Below are 19573 nucleotides of genomic sequence, written 5' to 3' on the forward strand. Positions count from 1 at the left end.
AGATCACACTACTTTTAGGCATGGGTTCGTCAAAAAGTTAAATCGTACTTCTTCCCGCAACCCTTTGAATGTTAAAACACAGCGACCCAAAGCCCAGGCAGTAACGAAATCTGTAGTATCCACTGCCCAGACCAGCCTTTCCCTGCCTCTGACAAGCCGCCACTTCCCCGCCTCGCGCTTCCCACCCACGCCATCGATTGCTCGGCACTCGTCGCCGCCGGACTCTTCGGCTCAGGCTCCGCCCCGCTACTGCTCACCGCCCCGGAGGAGAGTCCCTCCTTCCCTTCTTGTAATCGGTGGTTCGGCGCTCGGCCGGAGGCTGCCGGTCGTGAGAGGCGGCTCCCCCCGCCCCCGCCTCGTCCGTTGGGGCGGGATTCGGCCTTTCAGACGTTATCGCCGTGAACGCCGTCTGGAGGCTGAGGTGAGACCCGACCTCTCTCGGCGGCGCGACAGGGACTGCTTGTGCCCCCCCCCCCCGGTGCTCATGTGAATGAGCCGCGGCCTCCTTGCTTACTGGGTGGTGCCTGAACCCTCTTCGCCCTCCTTGGGTGCGTGTCAGAGGGCCTTCTTTTAACCCTCGCGTGGCACAGACAGCCTTCGCCTGTTGTTGGTTTTGTGCTCTCAAGGGAAGGGGGTCCCAGGCCAGTGTGGAGTGCCTTCCCCATCCTGAGCGTGAAGGCGCCTGTTGGGAAGGAAGGCCAGAGCGAGCGCGGCTGGAAACTCGCAAATGTCTGTCAGGGTATATTCCTCTAAAGACTGCGGGTACCTCCTTTCCAAAGCAGTAAGCCCTCATCTGGTGCCTTCTCCTCACTCTCATAGGCGGGTTGGGAAAGAGTTTTGGGCGGGGTCTTGGTTCAGCGCATCTGCTTTACATGTAGAAAGTACCTGGTTCAATCTTTGGTATTTCTGGTTTCGAAGAGAATCAGTTGCAGGTGAAATGAAAAGACGTCGTCCTGAACCCTAGAGAGATGCTGCTGATCCGAGTTGACTGTGTTAACCTTGATGAACCAGTGGCTCGACTGAGTGCATTGTAGGCTCTCTACCATTCTTACTGTCCTTTAAAAAAAAGTAATGCTTTTCATAGAATCATAACCTGTAAAGATTCAAAAGTTTGTAATGGAATTTTAACATTTTTCAAACAGCATTGGTCATGTTTCTGCCAGTTGTTGGCAGTCAAGAAGAGCAAGAGGCAACCTGCCTACTATTTTGCTGATGCCTAAGCCATCTTTTCCTTCACTTTATTCTGACAACGACCCTATGAGGTGGGGCTGAGAGTGTACAACCCAGCCCAAGAGTGGGGATTTGAACCTGGATCTCCCAGTTCCTAATTCAGAACTCTAACCACTACACCAAACTGGTTTCACTTAATTGCTTATGTTTTACTTTCTTCAAGGTCACATACAGGATAAACAAAACAGTCAAAACTGATGAATAAGGAAGAAAAAACCCAATAAAGACTCCCAAATAATATTAAAATCAGTAGCAGTACCAATAGCAACATACCTTTTGCCTCAGAGTTCAGTAGTCTATAAAAGATTAACAATCTTTAATTTATGCCTAAAAACCATTAAGGATGAGCCCATATGAATGGTTCTAGAGATAGTATTCCATAATAGGGTGCCATTTGTTCCTGGAAATCATTAGAAAAAATTGCACCAGCTAAAGCTTTGTGCGCAGGCTAAGTAAGCTATAGTTTAGGGCTGCAGATTATAAGACTGCTAAAGACACGCATGCACACAAACTTATTAGTGGTAATGTTATGGGGCTTTACTTTTTAAACTTGATATAGCTTAAGGCCTCACCATGTCTTGATCTGGCTCTGGTGCCACTGACTACTGCCATGGGTCTTGGGCCAAGTATAACTCTTGAACTCTGAAATTATAAGGGTTTTGCGACCAGCTGCAGATTGGAAACTTTTGCAAAATTCATTACTAAAAAGGTATGCAGCATGTCACAAAATGGAATCAGAGAATTTTTTTTTAAATGAGCACACTATCCCCTTGTGAACTTGTTTGCGAAAAGGTATGAATGTCAACAGAAATCAGTCGAGCAATTTAAGTGTGTGTACAAGGGTAGCAGGGGAGAACAAAGATACAAAGTAGGTTTACTAAGTAAGAACACATAGAAGTGGAGAGTATTTGTGGTGGGATGCTGTTGCGGCAAAGAGTTGCTCATTTGCTTGTTCCTTCCAGGTTTCCCTATGCTTTCGCATAGTCTAGCTGCCTTGTTTTGTCAATAGCCAAGTTGGAATTGTTCTGAAGTGCTATATCTTTAAGTAGATGGTATAGAATGTTGTCCCTCATCTCAAGCATCTTTTGACATACTTATTCTTCATTAATTGAGCCCTTAATTGTGCTTATCTTTCTTTATCTAAGTGTGCTAATGTTCTTGCAACATTTGTACCATCTTGTTTCAGAATGATGGGTTAGACAAGACTAATTGCATAAAATTGCACTTTGAGCAATCTTTTCATAGGAATAAGTCTCATTCAATGCAGTGGGACTTACCTTTGCATAGACCTTCTTAGGATTGCCCCCTTAGAGTTTTGGGATAGTTAGCTTGTACTAGAAGATTTTAAAGTGGCTTCTAAATTAGACATGTGGTAAACTGTGGTCTCATTCTTACTGGATTTTAGGCATTAAGACTTCTATATCATGTCATACCTGTGGTAGACAACTACACTCTCAGAATTTCTATTGCTATGGCTTCTCTTTCATTGTTAATGGTTTTAGTATTCATTTAATTTTTTTATTCATAAGCAAAGTGAAGGGCAGAAACTTAATAGTTAGACAAGGCAGGAGGGGTATACTAAAAGGCATCATAGAAGGTCCTCAGTGCACACCCTTCTCTCTCTAGTTAATTCTGTAGCAGCAGCTTGGTTTCTTTGGCCCACCAAGGTGGCGGAGGCGGGGAGGTTAAAGAATTAGAAAAATCACCTAATTTCATTCTGTTTAAAAACTGTTCTTTGAGTCTGTTTCGGGGCAATGCTCTGCACAAATTGCAATAGTAAATGTCATTTCCTCTCTGTTAGTCCTTTAGTCATGTTATTGAATGGCGTATCAGTGCTTCACCACAGCTGAGATTTGGAGTCGGTTTAGCTTTTGAGTCCCTGGACATTATGGCAGCAAGCTACACACCTCCATTTGATGATCCTGGGGAGGTGAGAGAGGGCTTTCTATGCCCCTTATGTCTGAAGGATTTGCAGTCATTTTATCAACTTCAGTCTCATTATGAAGAAGAACATTCAAGTGAAGACAAAGATGTCAAAGGACAACTCAGAAGTAAGAAACACTGCATCTTCTCTGACTTCTGTCTTGTACTGTTCTAAATGTCTGATGTAATGGATTATATATCTTACCAAACCAGTTTCTCTTTATGACTGTAGGCGTTTGTAAGTTTTTGAGTTACACAGAACATCATGTAAAATGGAATGGCAAATCATTATCAGGTGGGCAGTTGGTTACAGATGCTAGCTAATGACTTCTTGGCACAAATCTTTTCAGTTCAATATACTAAGTACACTGATGAACATATGGCTGCAGATTTTTATAATGTGCCCCCATACACTTCAGGGAATAATTCCTTTATTGAAATCATTTGATTAAAATGGATTATGACATTTATAAGGTAGAACTTTTATAAACTAATTTAGACCAACAAAATTAAGTATGCAATATGCAAACAGAGGCTGTATGTAGCCTTTTAAATCATGCATTTTCTGAGTGGGTATTTTATTTCAAAAATGTAGTTCGTAGTAGAAGTACTGATTGATACAGAATATTTTATAGTGCAGGCTGTGCCACTGATTCTGAAAATGGTACAGACAAAGTGATTTCTTTCATTGTGCTTACCTCTGTTGATATAAGGGTCTTTGGTTGATAAAAGACAAAAACAAGAGTATGTATGGATTTTAATGGAACTTTTCTCATAGTTATTAAAAAGGAACAGTTTTTCTGCAGAGTAAATTGAATTTGTAATAAACACAAATTTTGACTACATAGCGGTTTACAGGTGCAGTGACTGAAATATTTGACTTTTATGTTAACTGTGCCTGTTGATGATTTCCATGGAACTTGGAATTCTCCTACCTACCAGGACTCATGGTATTTAAAATTTAACAGTGGGTAACTCACACAAAAAAGTCTGTGTTTATTTGTATTTGCAGTCCTTCCATTGCTTTTCGCCCTTGTATTCTTGCCTTCAGAAAACTATCTAAAGACAAATTCTGATATACTTAAATTCTCTGTTTGACCCTGGCTATGCAGTGGGAGGAGGGGCTCAGGCTAAGCCAGAAACTGGCTTGAAACAGTTACCAAAGGGAAATGTGCTGAATTAAGTCTGTTGGAGTGCCAGTTTTGATAATTTCTCTGAGTTTCAAATAACATAGGATAGAACTTCAGTATATTTATAATACCATAACATAGGCTTGTAATTTCTTCCACCACCACCCCCCCTCAATTGTAAATGCAACTTAAATCTTCAGTTTGTATTATACTTCCATAATTTTACGTTTATGTATATTTTTGAAAGCCATTACATTTATTTTCTAATGCCCTGTCATAGTTTTTCATATCAAGCCATGGGTTAGAGCCAAAGGCTCCATTCCAATAATGGTAGAGCCTTTTTTTGCTGCCATTAATGGAAAAGAACCATTAGATCGAACCATTGTTTGTGATACTCTCTGAGCTCTTTACTACTTGAGACCGTTTAACTAAAATGCCTCTTGTAAAATGTTAATACATACTTATTTAATTCATTTATACCCCATCTTTCTCTCTATTGGAGATCCAAAAGATCATTCTTCTCTCCTCCATTTTTATCCTTACAACAACTCTGGGAGGTAGGTTAGGCTAAGCGAGTATAACTGGCTGAAGGTCACCAAGCTTTGATGGCATGAGTGGGGGATTTGAACTTGAGTTTCCAAGATTCTAGTCTGAGACTCTAAACCACTGTACTATACTGGCTCTTCTAGCTTGTTGGACCCATACACAATAAAGTTGTTTCTTGCTCAGGTCTGCCTTGGTATTTTCAGACACACATGTACACACATACAGAGCTTTGTTTGTTTTCAGACAGTAATTCTTAGGAGTACTCTCAAAGGATAAAATATAGCAATCCTTAGTGGCCACAGAATACCATTTAATATACAAGTCATAACAAGACCTCAATAATAGTTTAGGCTATGAAAGTACAAAAGTTGGTGTTCAGTGGCTACGTTTGAGACTCTTCTTTCTGTTCAAAATAGCCTAGTGCCCTCAGTGAATTGCTGAAAGCAAATGGTTATGTTGAGGTGTTAATTTCCTTCACTTGTAACAAGTTGTTTCCCATCTCTGAAGATTGTTAAATGCGTCACTACAGTACGTTTAAAGTGCTCTTGTCTTCTACTTGGTCCAGTGTTCTGTTTCACAGATTGCTTTCCAAATTAAGCCTTTGTCTCAGGGAACAAAATATTCCTGCAAACTGCCAATAATTGAACTGATTGGTTAAATGGCACATTTATATTCCCACCAGGTTGAGCCAAGTAGGAGTATTTTATCAGAACTGTGTTCTTATGTGAAACATTTACATAGCTCTAGTCATCTTCAGGGCTTTTTGGAAACATCAGATTAATGCCCATAACATTCCTAAGAGTAGGTGGGAAAATAGCCCCAGGATTCTGCAGGTGTGAAAGGAGAATGGTCAGGGTCTCAGAGACAATTAGCATAAGGAGGTTTGAGAAATGGTAAGATCTCTTATGGTGTAATTAGCAGTACAAGCCAAAACAGAGTCACACCATTCTAAGACTATTGACTTGTCTATCATTTGACCATCTTTCAGATCTGGTCCAAAAAGCAAAAAAAGCAAAGAATAAACTTTTGAAACGGGAAGATGACCGAAGTGATGGTGGTCCTCAGGAGCGATATGAATCTTACAGCTATGGTGGAGTGGATCCATATATGTGGGAACCCCAGGAACTAGGTAAATAGTGAGGAAAGGTGGACATAATAACAAAACTTTCACAGGAAAACCCCCTGAGCTCTGATAGGGTTTGTCTATAATAATATAAAATTATCAAGCATCAACTGGCAATTTAACTGGATGAAATTTTTTTAATTCTAGGGAAACACTCCTGTACAAATGTATAGATGATTAAATTCCATTAGATTTTTTGTGTTCTTGACTTTTTTCTTAAGCCTGCTTGCTTAGCTTCGTGCTGTATTGTGACCTCTGTTTATATTCTACATCATTCTTTGTTTTTTTTAAATACACTGTGTGGTATTCAGATTTGCTCACTATATGGCATTCTCTAGTAAACTTTAAATGGTATACATAAACCATGTGAAGACTGGAATCTGCCAGGGAACATAGCCATAGTACAGCATAACAGGCTGGTTGTATTGGTACTGCACTGTGACATCTTTGAGGTGCACCACTGGAACAACTCAAAGAAACAGTACAAGATCAGAAAACATGGAGAGCTGGCCCATAGAATCACCAAGAGTTGAACATAACTGACTGGTTAACAACAACCACAACCACCTTGATTAGAGTTGTCAAGTGTGGCAAGATCTGTGTGCCGTAAGATTTTAGTTTAGAAAGTCACAGTTTGCATTACCCATTATGATGTTCTTGAAGGCTGGGAGAACTTCAGAAGCAGTCTTTAACATAGCGCAAGGATGAACAGGGAATATATACCTCCAGAATCATGGTTTTTTGAATCATGGCTATGTATCTGGGGAACAGTATTGCATTATATAGTGAAAAACTTGCTGTTTAATCTCTTGACAGTCCCTGAATAATGGTGTAGTCAGAATGTGTTGCTTTATTACTTTTGAAAGTTAATATGTAAAAGTGACCATGTCTGTTCAGTGTTTGATTTTGGGAGTCCTTTCTAAATTGTGTGTGTGTGTGTTGTACACTGGAGGCTAAACTGGTTTTTATAGTTTGTAGTTGACTGGATTTTTAAATATTATTTTCTTTGATTTGTTTAAAATACTTCTATACCCATCTTTTCCCCAAACATCCCAGGTTTGCCTTGTCCCCAATTTAAGTAAGAACATACAAATCATGAGTTTACAACACTTGGGAGTATCTCACTTACTAAGGGGATTTTGTCTGTTAAGGGAGAGATTTGAGAGAACTTGCAGCAGCCAGTAAGTTTTGCTGCTGTTGTCTTCTAAAATGCCATTTTATTTGGTGGAAGCAAGTACACTGTGTATCAATAAAGGCTACATCAAGATAAAAGAAACAGCACTAAAAATCTAAGATGCCATTGTTTTATGCTGCATTTAATGCCCGAACAGCAATGGAGAGCTCTGGGAAATACCAGAACATAGTAAAATAACAGTTCATTATGGGTGTAAGATTGAGTGAACCTGAAGACCTTCTTGACTGATTACTTTTTTTAATCAGGTGCTGTGAGGAGCCATCTTGCTGACTTCAAGAAACATAGAGCAGCCAGAATTGATCACTATGTTGTGGAAGTCAATAAATTAATTATCAGGTTAGAGAAGGTAAATGGGCTTTTTATTCCCCCCCCCCCCATAAAAAATGCTTACAAATCATATTTGAACCATTTATATATGCTACAAATACTGCTTTTGATTTGTGTTGCTACGATATAAATCAAATCATAATTTAAGACTTGAGAGTCACCATTGTCATCTCTCTTAAAGGTATCCAGTCAAGGAAAAAAGAGAGGGGGGCACTCATGAACATTAGTGAATTTAGGTATTCTTGTGTAATATGGAGATGAGAAGAATTACATTGGTTCAAGATCCGTAAAGGGATGTCTGATGAAACCTTAATCGCATTTCCACCTCCTGCTCCAAAGACTGTTTATTTAGAACTGAGTAGAATGTATGACTGTGAAGGACTCTATGCTTTCCGTTGCATGCTTTAGTTTTGAATTTTGAAGTTTTAGAATCTCTTTATCTTCCATCTATTTGCCTCTTGTTCTGTATGCTATTCATAGATTTTCCCCACTTAAAGAGACTATTGTCTAGTGCTTTCTTGCCTATCTGCTTAATTTTTCTTTCCTTTTCCCACTGTCCGTATTCCCTTATGGGCATTGCTGTGGTAGTTCAACATGTTTGGCCAGTACTGAGGTTTGCCGAATTGTGCGCAAGAGTGGTTTTATAAAGTCCAAGATGTTCTAAAAGGAATAATAAGAAAGCAGATAATTTCTTTAATGAGCCCATTATCTGTTATTTTTTAAGCACTGTGCAGTTGCAGTTTTGCCTCAATAGAATAGTGTACTTTGCTGAACTCTTTTGTGATCCTTCTCCTTTGTCAGCTTACTTCCTTCGACAGAACCAATACCGATTCTGCAAAGATAAGAGGTAGGTGCTAGCATTCTAGACATTTGTTAATAGTTTCTGGCTTGGACTTTATTGGTTATATTTGACAGGCTTTCTCATCCTACAGCAATTGAGAAGTCTGTTGTGCCTTGGGTTAATGATCAAGATGTGCCGTTTTGTCCGGACTGTGGTACTAAGTTCACCATTCGGAACCGACGTCACCACTGCCGCCTTTGTGGGTCTATCATGTGCAAAAAGTGCATGGAACTTGTCAGCCTTCCTTTTGCAAGTGAGTATAGTGGTCTAAGTAATTTGGGTTCATATTCTGATATTTCCCCAGCTCTGGTTTGATCTCGCAACTATATTTGTAATCCTATGGTTAGTAGTCCCATATACAACTGCCTCCCAGTATCCAAGAAATGTAGATAATAAAGGGCGCTACTTAAATGTACAAATACTTCCTTATCTTACGTTATAAGTCCTTGAACTCATTTATATAGAGTAGGCACATAGTTTTTACAACATTCCACCGTTATAATTTCTGGTAATTCTGTTTAGCATAAGATCAAGATGATTTGTCCCATCAGCCTGCAGATGGACTCAGTCTACCTGGAGAGAGTTGTAATCTGGCCAGACTTCATAAAAATCTAATTTAGAAAATTATTGTAATAGAATTAAAAAAAAAAACTTTAGTGATGTTGCTAAGTGATAATAGAGCTGTAGGTTTGCGTCCAGACTGGATATTTCTGTGGGTAAAGGATTTCTGTTCACAGAACATTATTTTTCTTCCTCCCCCCCTTCCACAGCCATGTTTTAGTAGAAGAGAGGACCCTAAGGACAAGTTTGGGGATATTTTAGCCTGTCATGCCTTATGGGCAGAAATCCTTGTACATGTGGAAATGTTAATCCGGATCCAACCCATAAAATAAGAATAATCTGGTGGTTGGAAAATAGCTATTCTTGGAAAAAGCTGTTAAGGGATTAGTCATATCTGGCTTGCAGTTGTATTGCTGTGCAACTTCACTGGGCTACATTGTTTGTTCAGGACCAAACTAGCCCAGTGATTCCATACAGTTAATGCTTCTTTTAAAAATGATTTTTTACATGACAGAGAGAGAATCCTGATTTAATTCTTCTTAACAAGCTTGTAAATTAGGCTTTACTATTCCCAGTTTAAGATGTGTAACTGGAATTGAACTGTTTGGACTTTGGTTTGCCAGTGTTTTATTTACTGGATGTTGCCTTCTGTTCCTTATGCAATATTGGTGTGTTCTTCCAGGTAAGCTCACCACTGCCAGCAAGGAGGTCTTAGCTTCTCATACAAGCCCAAACTGCTCACCCAACAGTGTCCATGGCTCTCGCCGTGGCAGCATTAGTAGTGTGAACAGTGTAAGCTCTGTCCTGGATGAAAAGGATGATGATCGAATCCGGTGTTGCAGGCACTGCAAAGATACCCTGCTCAAAAGGGAACAGCAGATTGATGAGAGAGAATACACACCAGACATTGTGAAGCTATATGAGGTAAAGTGGCATTTGTTAAATTGGAAGAGGGGGGTTGGGGAGTTAGCAGACGAGAAACAGAACTTGGTATAAGTTGCAGAGTATTTTTAACCATTGTTTAAATACAGCCTAATGCAGTGTTTAGAGTTTAAGATATAAATAAAATAAGCCTTTCCTGGATCTGACAAGGGATAGACACTGAAGAGATAAGTAGTGAGAAGGGAAAGGAAATGTAATTTTTAAGTTGGTATTCTTTTAAAGAAGTATTTTTTTGTTGGAGCATGGAGGTTGGTTGGTTGGTTGGTTGAAAACAAAATACTGAGAATTTAGAAAGGAAACTTCAGTTTGCTTGGTCCTGGATTCATGTATGGTCTATGCTGTTAGAGGATTAAACTCATGATCAAATGATGGTCCAAACAATGCCCTCTCCCTCCCAAAAAATGGGGGAAAGCATGCAAGTTGCTTACTAGTTCACTGTAAACCTTAATTCTGCAGTTCTCAAAAGCTATTTATTGACAACAATACTTTGATAGTTGTGCCTGAATTTGAACTGTTTTTTAAATCTGTAATTCACTATATCAGGCCTTGTTGCATGCAGTAAGTCATGATTACCTGGGTTAAACAGAATTTCTGGTTAGCCAGTCTAACACCTATTAAAATATCTTAATACATACAGAAGGAAAAATAGAAAAATTATTAAATAATTCTGCATAAGTCCTTTGGATTATGAGTAAGAACTAATCTATTGATTTTATTTATTAAACCAGAAACTCCGACTCTGCATGGAAAAAGTTGATCAGAAGGCCCCAGAATATATAAAGATGGCGGAATCATTAAAGTAAGCTTATTCAGCTACATTTCCTTTTAAATGAGTATTCTACAAAAATCATCTTTAATACATATGTAAGAAGGAAAAAGATGTTATGTATTTTGTTAAAGTCAGATATTGTACATTAATAATTTTACACGGTCCTCTTTGCACACTATTTTTGGAGTCCAAGAAGTCTCTATGCAGGTTCTATGTGATGCATATGTGAATGTGCCCTTAGTCAGTTAGAACTAGTATAATGTTATAGAAAATGCTAATGTTTCAGTAATTTGGCTTGGCATGGGTGGATACCAGGTCTTTCAGTATAATGGCTTGCTCACACAGCACACCCAATGATAAAAGAGCTTTATGTACTCTTGATTACATCCCAAAGTAATACATGGGCTTGGATCTAGTAGAGCAGGGGTGTTGAACTCATGAGGGCCAGGTCTGACATAAATGAGACTTTGTCGGGCCGAGCCATGTATGTCATAAAATGTAATGCCAGGTAGTGAAGATATAAACTTTTTAAAGCACACAGACAAACAATTAAAGATTTTTTAAAAAATAAACTTTAAATAAAACATGCATAAAAGATTAGCACTCTTGCAATATTTTGTTTATTAACAGTCTCTTGCTTTGAATAATTGCATCAAAATCTGGAGACAGTGTCTGTGCTACAGCAATCTCAACTGTTTAGGTGTTGTTCAGGTGTCTGTCTGTAAGTTGCAAACTTACTTTTGATTTATTGATATTCATTACAGAAATCTCATGGTGAATGCTTTAAGCCTAAAACCCAGAGGAAAACATGAAATGGCTGGGCACTGTGAACATTTGTATATAAGTTGTTCCATGTGCTGGTCAAGAACATGTGAAGGCACCATAACACATACTGAGGGCTATGTTTTTGTCTACAAAAATATAGCCTTCCCTGGATAAATAACTACAACTCTTATAAGATTGTGCAAGAATACAGAGACAGCAATGTATAGTGGTTGGTATCAGCCTACTTATAAGTTAAACATCCCCAGTCTACAAAGGAAATGTGCTGGGTGAACTTGGTCTGGACATACACTCTCAGCCTAATCCAGCTCCCTGGCTTCTTGTTCTTCCTAATCTAAATAGTTCACATTGCTTTCCTACTGAAAAAGACTGGATCACAAAGACATGAATACAGTGAAAAGGGGGAGGCAAACCCAGTTGCACCCAGGAGAGCCCTGGCATAATGAACCAACAAAACTCTCTCTCTGTAGCAAGGCAAAAAGCTCACATTGTGAATAAAACTTTGTTGGCCTTAAAGGCGCTTTTTATCTCTCGTGTGTGATCGAGGGAACTGGGCAAAGGAAGCTCTGACTCTTTCCTTCCCTTCCCAGGGGACGAGGGGGAGGAACCTCAGTTAATAGAAGGAAGAAAGACTTGGCTCAGTAGCTCTGCTGTGTGATTGAGAGAGCCTGGCAAAGCAAGCTCTCTCTCCTCTGGGAAGAGTCAGCCAATGAAGAAGATAGAGGCTTTGCTCTGTAGCTGTTGTGCGATTGTGCAAGACTGGAAAATCAAGCTGTGATGCAGAAGAAAGCGAGAGAGAGGGAGAAGGAAGCAGACTTGTTTGCAGGCCTGATAGGAGCCCTCTGGGAGCCTGATTTGGCCCCTGGGCTGCATGTTTGACACCCCTGCATGGGTAGAGTGTTTCAGTAGATGGAAGGAGTTCTGTCCATGGAGCACAGCCTCTCATCTCCTTCAGCAGCCCAAAATGCTCTCTCATGTGCTGCTTCTGGGGAAGAGAGGATTCTTCCTCCCCCCAGAAGAGCATGAAGATATATTGGATTTTAACCAAAATTTTTGACAATGCTTTTGGCATTTTAATTGTAAAACTAGTGATATAGTGAACTAGTAATATGATATATTTCTTTGTCAAGATAATTTGCAGTTCAGTTAATAAATTCTGTTTGATACTTTTCTCTTTTCAAATGTGGGTTTGCAATTTGGTAAGATATAATTTAGAGAAAGACTGCAGAGCACTTCATACAAAAATAACGGCTGTATCAATTACTGTAACAAGCGTGTTTTCTTACAGTGCTGGGGAGACAACCTACAGTCTTGACCATGCTAATGATCTGAGGATGGAGGTGCAAAAAATGTATGAGTTAATAGATGCTCTAAGGTAAGAGAGACAGCTGTCGGGATGAGATACTGTAATGACTGGTCTTTGGGGCACAATCTAAGCACACTGAAGTCCATTGATTTCAGTCAATAAATGATAATTTCAACCTTAGTGGGGCCACACTTGTACTGGGCTATGGGGCTTTAGTTGGGAACTATCTGTTTCAGTGGTTGTACCCAAGGAAATGAAACTGAGTTGATGATGCTACTGTAGAAACTAAAATCCATTATAAAACTTTAAGAGTTTCTGTTGATTTTGCATGTTCCTGTGGTAGTACAGTCCTATGAATGGGCAGAAGTAACAAGCTTAAAAATGCTATTGAAATACTATCATTTGCCTACCGCAAGCCAACTGTATACTATACTGTTTTTTTAATCACTACCAACATTTAGCACTGTTTGAAACTGGGAAGACTTACAGGTGTGTTGTGCTTTGTTTATTGATTATAGTTTGTTGTTGCTGGCATTGCTGACACATTTATGTGTTTGATTTAGCAAGAAAATCCTAACTCTGGGCTTGAATGAAGAGTCTCAACCTCACCCCAAAACATTACAGCTTCAAAGAATGATCAGATATTCAGCAACACTTTTTGTGCAGGTAGGTCATTTTCTGAGGCATGAGCTGCTCTCAGGCATATATGTTAATACTGTGTTTAGAAACATAATTAGAAAGTAACATAATAACCTAAGGCAAGAAACATTTCACAAGATATTTTGAAGCTTGGCATCCTGATTCAGAAAAACCAGAAACATTTGTAATATTGATCTCCCAGTTTATAAACCCTTGGTTACTTGTGATTCTTATTCATCACAGGTAACTAATACCAGTCATTTACAAGACTAATGAAGGCTTTGTATCTTAGCACTAGGTGTTGTAGGTAAGACACTGGATTTGAATTTTCAAAAACCTATGTTGTCTTTCCTGGGGGTGGGGGGGGGGCGCTCCCTTGTCCTCACAAAACTGGATGTATTCCTGCCAAAACACAGATTGCCTTCCTCTCACATCTGAGCTTGTAGATGTTAGCGGAAGCTTATGGGAAGTTGTTGAGAGTAGTTTCATTCACAGAGGCACTTGTATGCCTGAAAGTGATCTACTCTTCTGTATTCCTTTTGTTTGCATATCTCTGCAGTTGAAATGGAAGTATGACTAAACAGTATGCATATCTGATTTGCAGTGCAATCCCGAGAAAAATTATTCCAGTCTAAGCCCATTCATTTCAACGGGCTTAGATTAGGGTAATTCTTTTTAGTATTGCACTGCTAAAGAACTGCAGGTACAGAAGTGGTGAAGATCACTGACAGATTTTTAAAGGATTAGATAAATTCATGGACAGTTGTCTTATCAGTGGAAACCATAAAGCTGTAGGTCTGGGAAGCAGGGTAACTGACTCTCTTTTGTTACCTTCCATTGGAGTAAGGCTTGAAACTATATGGAATGAAGTAATTGTCCCTTTAATGCACCTTCTAGTTTTGGGTGAACTTTAGATCTTTGATTTTTTTCCCCCTTAGGAAAAATTGCTTGGTCTGATGTCCCTACCAACCAAAGACCAGTATGAAGAATTAAAAGAGAAAAAGAAACAAGAGGTGGACAGAAAACTACAGATGGAGAGACAGGTGAATACTCCAGCTAGAATATATTTCATTATATTTTATCATTATATTTGCAAATTAGTGAAGATTAAAGAACCAGTGATACCTTTTTGAATGACTGGTGTTTCTGTGAAAGCAAATAAAATCACTGGTTTGGAAAGTGTGCAGTGCAAACAAGAGAGGTGTAGACAGTGACTTTCCAAGCGCTCCCCCCCCCCACCTTTTGTGGAAAGTATGCCCCCCTGAACCTCAGGGGGGGAGGTCATAGTGGGGAGCCAGTGAGATCAACAAAAAATGTCCTTTTGTGAGTTAAAAAGCTGCTTAAGATCAAGCCAGTGTGATGTATTATATAATGCATTTAGGGTTAGTATGTACTTCGGGCCTTTTCCTCATGATATGTCTGTGGTTTGGAGCTGCTGCAAAACTGTATTTTCCAGCACACCTCAGGTAAAATAACTTTCAGACCATATGTAAGGAGCCTATATTTAATCTCCTAATTCCAAAAGCACCCTCATGAAAATTGAGGCAGCACTTGTATGGGCAGAATCTACCACAAATTCCTCCCACATAACCTGGCACTTTGACATGTTTACCAGGGTGCATGGAGAGATGTCCTGTAGTAGCTCCCACAGTACAAAGCTGTCATGAAAAGGTGACCCCCCCCCCTCCGATGCTCCTATCACAGCATTAGACAGCCTTATGTTATAAGAGTGCCTGTGGTGGAAGAGCATTGGCCTGAGGCAGGGATTGGGGGGGCGGGAGCCTGGTGTGGAAGGGGAGGTACTGCTGCACCCTGCCTTGCTCATCCTTCAGGGGATAAAAAGGGAAAGTGGCAGCTTTTTGCCTCCTTGTGGCCAGTGGGGGATGAGTGGCAGCTTCTCTCCTCACTGGGTAAGGGGATGTGAGAGAGCAGTCTTTTTGCCTCCTTGTGGGCTTGTGGCAGGGAATGAGGGCCTTGAGTGACCCACCTGCTTAGGTTAGCTTTGGCTGCTTTTATTAATTTTTAAACCATCAACAAAATTTGCTAGGATATTCTTTAACTACAGAAATGTTTGGGTATTATTGGAGCATGTAAATACTGTGATAGGGTATTCAGATACTTGCAAGATCATCAATAATGTGTAGCAAGGGAGAAGAAAACCTGTTCTCTGATATCATTGGTTGCTGCATAATAACAGCACTTCCAGAGCTGCTCCTTGAATAATTTTGCTTGCTTTTGCTAGGCAACATTTGACTCACACAGAAAACTTGAAGAGAGGCGCATGGATTTTGTTTCCAGATCATTGGTAGCATCCAATGGAGAGATTTCCCATCCAAAAAGAGTTGCACTGAAGAAAGCTGAAGGTTGGTTACCTACTGCCAGCATATCTCGCCAGCAGGAATGTGCAGATCCCCTTCTTCAGCAGATTGATAACATCACATCTTTCATTAAACAAGCAAAGGAAGCAAATCGTCTAGATGAGGTCCGGATGTTGCAGGAGAACCTGCGACAGCTTCAGGATGAGTATGACCAACAGCAAACAGAAAAAGCCATTGAACTCTCCAAAAGGCAAGCTGAGGTGGAGGAGATGCAGAGGGAACAATTGCAGATCCTTTGCGAAAAGGAATGGGAGAGGGAGCATAAAAAGAAAATGTCTCAGCACTCAAGGACACGCTCCCTGGACTTCAGAGAAATGAAGCACAATAAATTAGAGATTGCACCGCACAGTCTAAACCAAATAGCACATGCTTTGGATCTAGATACTGCTCTGATCCAAAGTAACCCAGGCTATAAAGCATCTTCTCCAAGTGGGAGTGACCAGATGCCAGCTGGTGAAAGCCCAGTCTTCCCTGGCCAACCTCCAGGAGCCCAAGAACACAACAGAGTACCAGAGCAAAGTAAGACTATTGCACTCAACCCTTTTGAAGAGGAGGTAGATATTGGCACTTTAATGGGGAAACCCAGTAATCCATTTTCTAAAGACTCTTCCCCAGTGGCTTTCTTGCCCTCCAAAGCCTTGAATAGTGGTTTAAAAGAATACAATCCATTTGATGAGGATGACAACTGTCAGCAAGCGAATGGAGTGGCTGTCAGTGCTTCAGACCCTTTTGAAGAGGATACTGGAAATTCACTTCACATGGCTGTAGGTAATCAGGAGTCTGGGAATCCATTTAAGTCATCGTATCCCTCCACAAATCCTTTTGAAGTTGATGATGATGATAATGAAGTGTTGAGCGAAGATATCATAGAAGAGGAGTTACTTCTCCAACAGATAGATAATATCAAAGCTTATATTTTTGATGCCAAACACAGTGGACGGATGGATGAGGTAGAAGTGCTGACTGAGAATTTAAAAGAACTGAAGCACACATTAGCAAAACAGAAGGAGAAATCCAGCTACTGAATCAGTGGCTAAATCTGCGCACATGCCTTGACAGTCCCAGAGGCCAGGCAGATGGGATTAAAATGAGTAGCAGATGCAAAAGGGAATTCCAGGGGTTGTATCCGATCTTCTGCACTTTGGTGTTGGGCATTTTTCATTATATTAGTCAGACTTTGCAAACATTGTCCACACTACTTATAATGCTGTGGTAACCTAAGAGCTGTTTTACATTTTAAGATCTATTTTAAACTTCTCACAACCAGTTTTTATCACAAGCAGACTTTGTAAGAGCATGTTTATGCTCCTTAGCATCTCCTCTGTTTCTGATGGTAAATAGCAGAGGGCTTATGGGGGAAATGGATACTTTCAAGCACTTGAAGTGAGGCAGGAAGTACCTGCCGTCCTTTCCTTGGTCAGTGGTTGCTATTGCAGTATTACAGGCTGGCCTGAGCTAGTTTTTCATTAGCCAAGGGACCAGATTGTCTTGTAAATTCTGTGTCAAGCATGTCTGATGGAGCCAAGACGGTATCTTTTTAGCAGATGTGTTCAACTGCTGCATGTGTGAAGAACCAGTGTTAAGACAGCAGGTTCCTGAATTCCAGTGACCTGTTGAATTAAAAGGCCAATAATCTGACTGTGCAATACAAAAATAATATAAAGGGATTTTAAACTAGATATGGGTATTTGTGATGTAATAGATGTGTTACCTTTGTTTTAGGAATTAACCCTTGAACCCCGTCTTGAAATTATGAACTTTTTTTCCCTCCACTATCTGATTTGCTTTTTTCCAGGTCTCATCTACATTACAAGCTTAAATTGGTTTTATTAGAATGGCTTATTCCAGGAATATATCGTGAAGCTTCTGAGAATTTTTTTTTAAAATATCATCTCCTGGAATTACAGTTCCCAGGATTCCTGGAGGGATAGGTGATAGAAAAACCACAATAGCTGAACAGATCTTTGCTTGCAGCATGGTCTTGAATTTGGTGTTCTTTGACAATTACTGTAGTGGAAGCATGTAATGAGGTCTACTACTAATGGCAAATCCAAATGGGGACCAGTTGCAGTTGATCTAGTCACAAATGATAAGACAAAAAGTTGTAGCTGACCTTCAGTTACCCTGACAAAGCTTGACTCTTCTCAATATTGAAATATAAGGAAAAGCAAGGAATATTTTCAGCTGCTTTGTATCTAGAATGAACAAGTGACACGTGTGCTTCAGGAGTGCCCTAGGATAGGAAACTTGGGCATGTAGTCCACTCATGTACAAAGTGGCTCTTCCGTTTCCATTCATTTCTTTCATGGGCCTATGCCAGCCCTGCTTTAATAAATGGAGACACTGAAACAATAGTGGTGGTGATTGTGCTGCTTGTTTCCCCATTTGCAAAGCTGTGAATGCTTGTCTTCTAGATTTTTTTTTAAAAAAATCTTCCAAACAGGAGCTGGAATATTTGGGAAAAGTTGAAATAATTGCAACAGAAGGGCTATTGCACAGTTGGTCAGTTTTCACTTGTAATGTACAAATTTGGTCTTTTAAATGTCACCATTTGAAGAGGAAGCTGGACTTCTTTTTTTTTGAGGGGGGGGGGCAAAGGCCCCAAGAACTCTACCAGTTTTGCTGCATAAATCTAGAACTTTTCACTCTCATTTTGCAAATATTGGTCTAATAGAGAACAATAGGGGTCACAAATGAGCAGAACACTACTAATGTTTGGTTAGTTGATTGTAAACTTGGTGATATAAACTGTTGGGCTACAGGTATCCCAGAAAAATGTTTCTAGGTAAGTTCTGTTATTAGCGGGGTGGGCAATAAGCTCAAGAACAAAGGCAGCAGTTTACATACTAAATTTATGTATTACATCTTCACCTATTTCTGGTGGGGCTTTAGGCTTTTTTTAAAAAAATGGGAAAACTGGCTCTACTAGCTTGCTGTATCCTCAAAAGCAGCTTATTTTAATCAGCTTCAGCTGCCTGGGGAAACTGGTATGTTCAGCCCCAGCACTCACTACAGTAACTGCAAGAGAAAGTGCTTATGTCTTTAATATTTTTTTGGAAGAGAATTTGTGGTGCTTGTTACAAACCTAGTAAGACTGAGTATCAGCAAATGGGAATACATGTCTGGTAAAATGCAGTAACCTAGCTAATCTGTACTTTTTAAAACAGAGCTCTACAGCTTCTAATTGACTATCAGCTAAGGCACAATGCATCATGTAAAGCAGAATCTATTTATAATGGGCACCAAATTTACCTGGCGTCCTTTGATCTAGCCAGCCAAAATAAATGTTTCACTGGCTTCACTTTTTTTAAACATGTAAAGCATTATTTGCATTCTGCCTTGTTTGTATGTACTTTATAGCCTAATAGATTAAGACATACTTGTGTATTGATGTACTTCTCTCAACATCTGTGATGGTTTGTAGCTCCATGACTGGAAGTCAGTGTGAAAGGTAACTAGCCTTCTCGCTAGGATAGCGATATACCCACTTTCTGACCAGCCTTCCATTTGTACTACTGAACTGACACTATGAAACGGAACAAAACCGTGCCATTGTGAGATTTAGCATTAATGTCTGTTTATATACTTGCATGCACTACTCTAGTTTGCAAGCTTTCTGATCAAATGAAATAAAATAACATGTTTATTTTGTGTGTATGGGTACAGTGATTTTTCATGGTGACGGAAAAATCCTACATGAATTGAAGTTATTAGTTCCAGTTCCATGTGTATTGTTTGAGACCAATTCCACACTTGGCTCCCTTCTCTGTGGGGCTCCTCACAGTGGCTCTTTTTCCCAGATTCTGCACTGGCCTCTCTGAAGCAGGGCTGCATGTTCCCCACTTGCTCCCTGCCTTGCGCAAACTCGAGAGCCAAGAAT

The 19573-nt window shown here is 39.9% G+C and overlaps 1 protein-coding gene across 1 annotated transcript; it reads left to right on the forward strand.

The window, feature by feature from the left end:
* The first annotated feature begins 261 nt into the window (after positions 1-261).
* RBSN (rabenosyn, RAB effector) lies at positions 262-19346 on the forward strand. Its single transcript, XM_060239620.1, has 12 exons — positions 262-421; positions 3032-3281; positions 5818-5958; positions 7393-7493; positions 8276-8321; positions 8407-8568; positions 9559-9800; positions 10547-10617; positions 12659-12745; positions 13240-13342; positions 14254-14358; positions 15558-19346. Exons 2-12 carry the CDS (start codon positions 3119-3121, stop codon positions 16716-16718), a joined length of 2382 nt encoding a protein of 793 aa, XP_060095603.1. The 5' UTR covers positions 262-421; positions 3032-3118; the 3' UTR covers positions 16719-19346.
* Positions 19347-19573: the final 227 nt, after the last annotated feature.

This window comes from Heteronotia binoei, chromosome 5, assembly GCF_032191835.1.
Source record: "Heteronotia binoei isolate CCM8104 ecotype False Entrance Well chromosome 5, APGP_CSIRO_Hbin_v1, whole genome shotgun sequence".
NCBI lineage: Eukaryota > Metazoa > Chordata > Lepidosauria > Squamata > Gekkonidae > Heteronotia > Heteronotia binoei.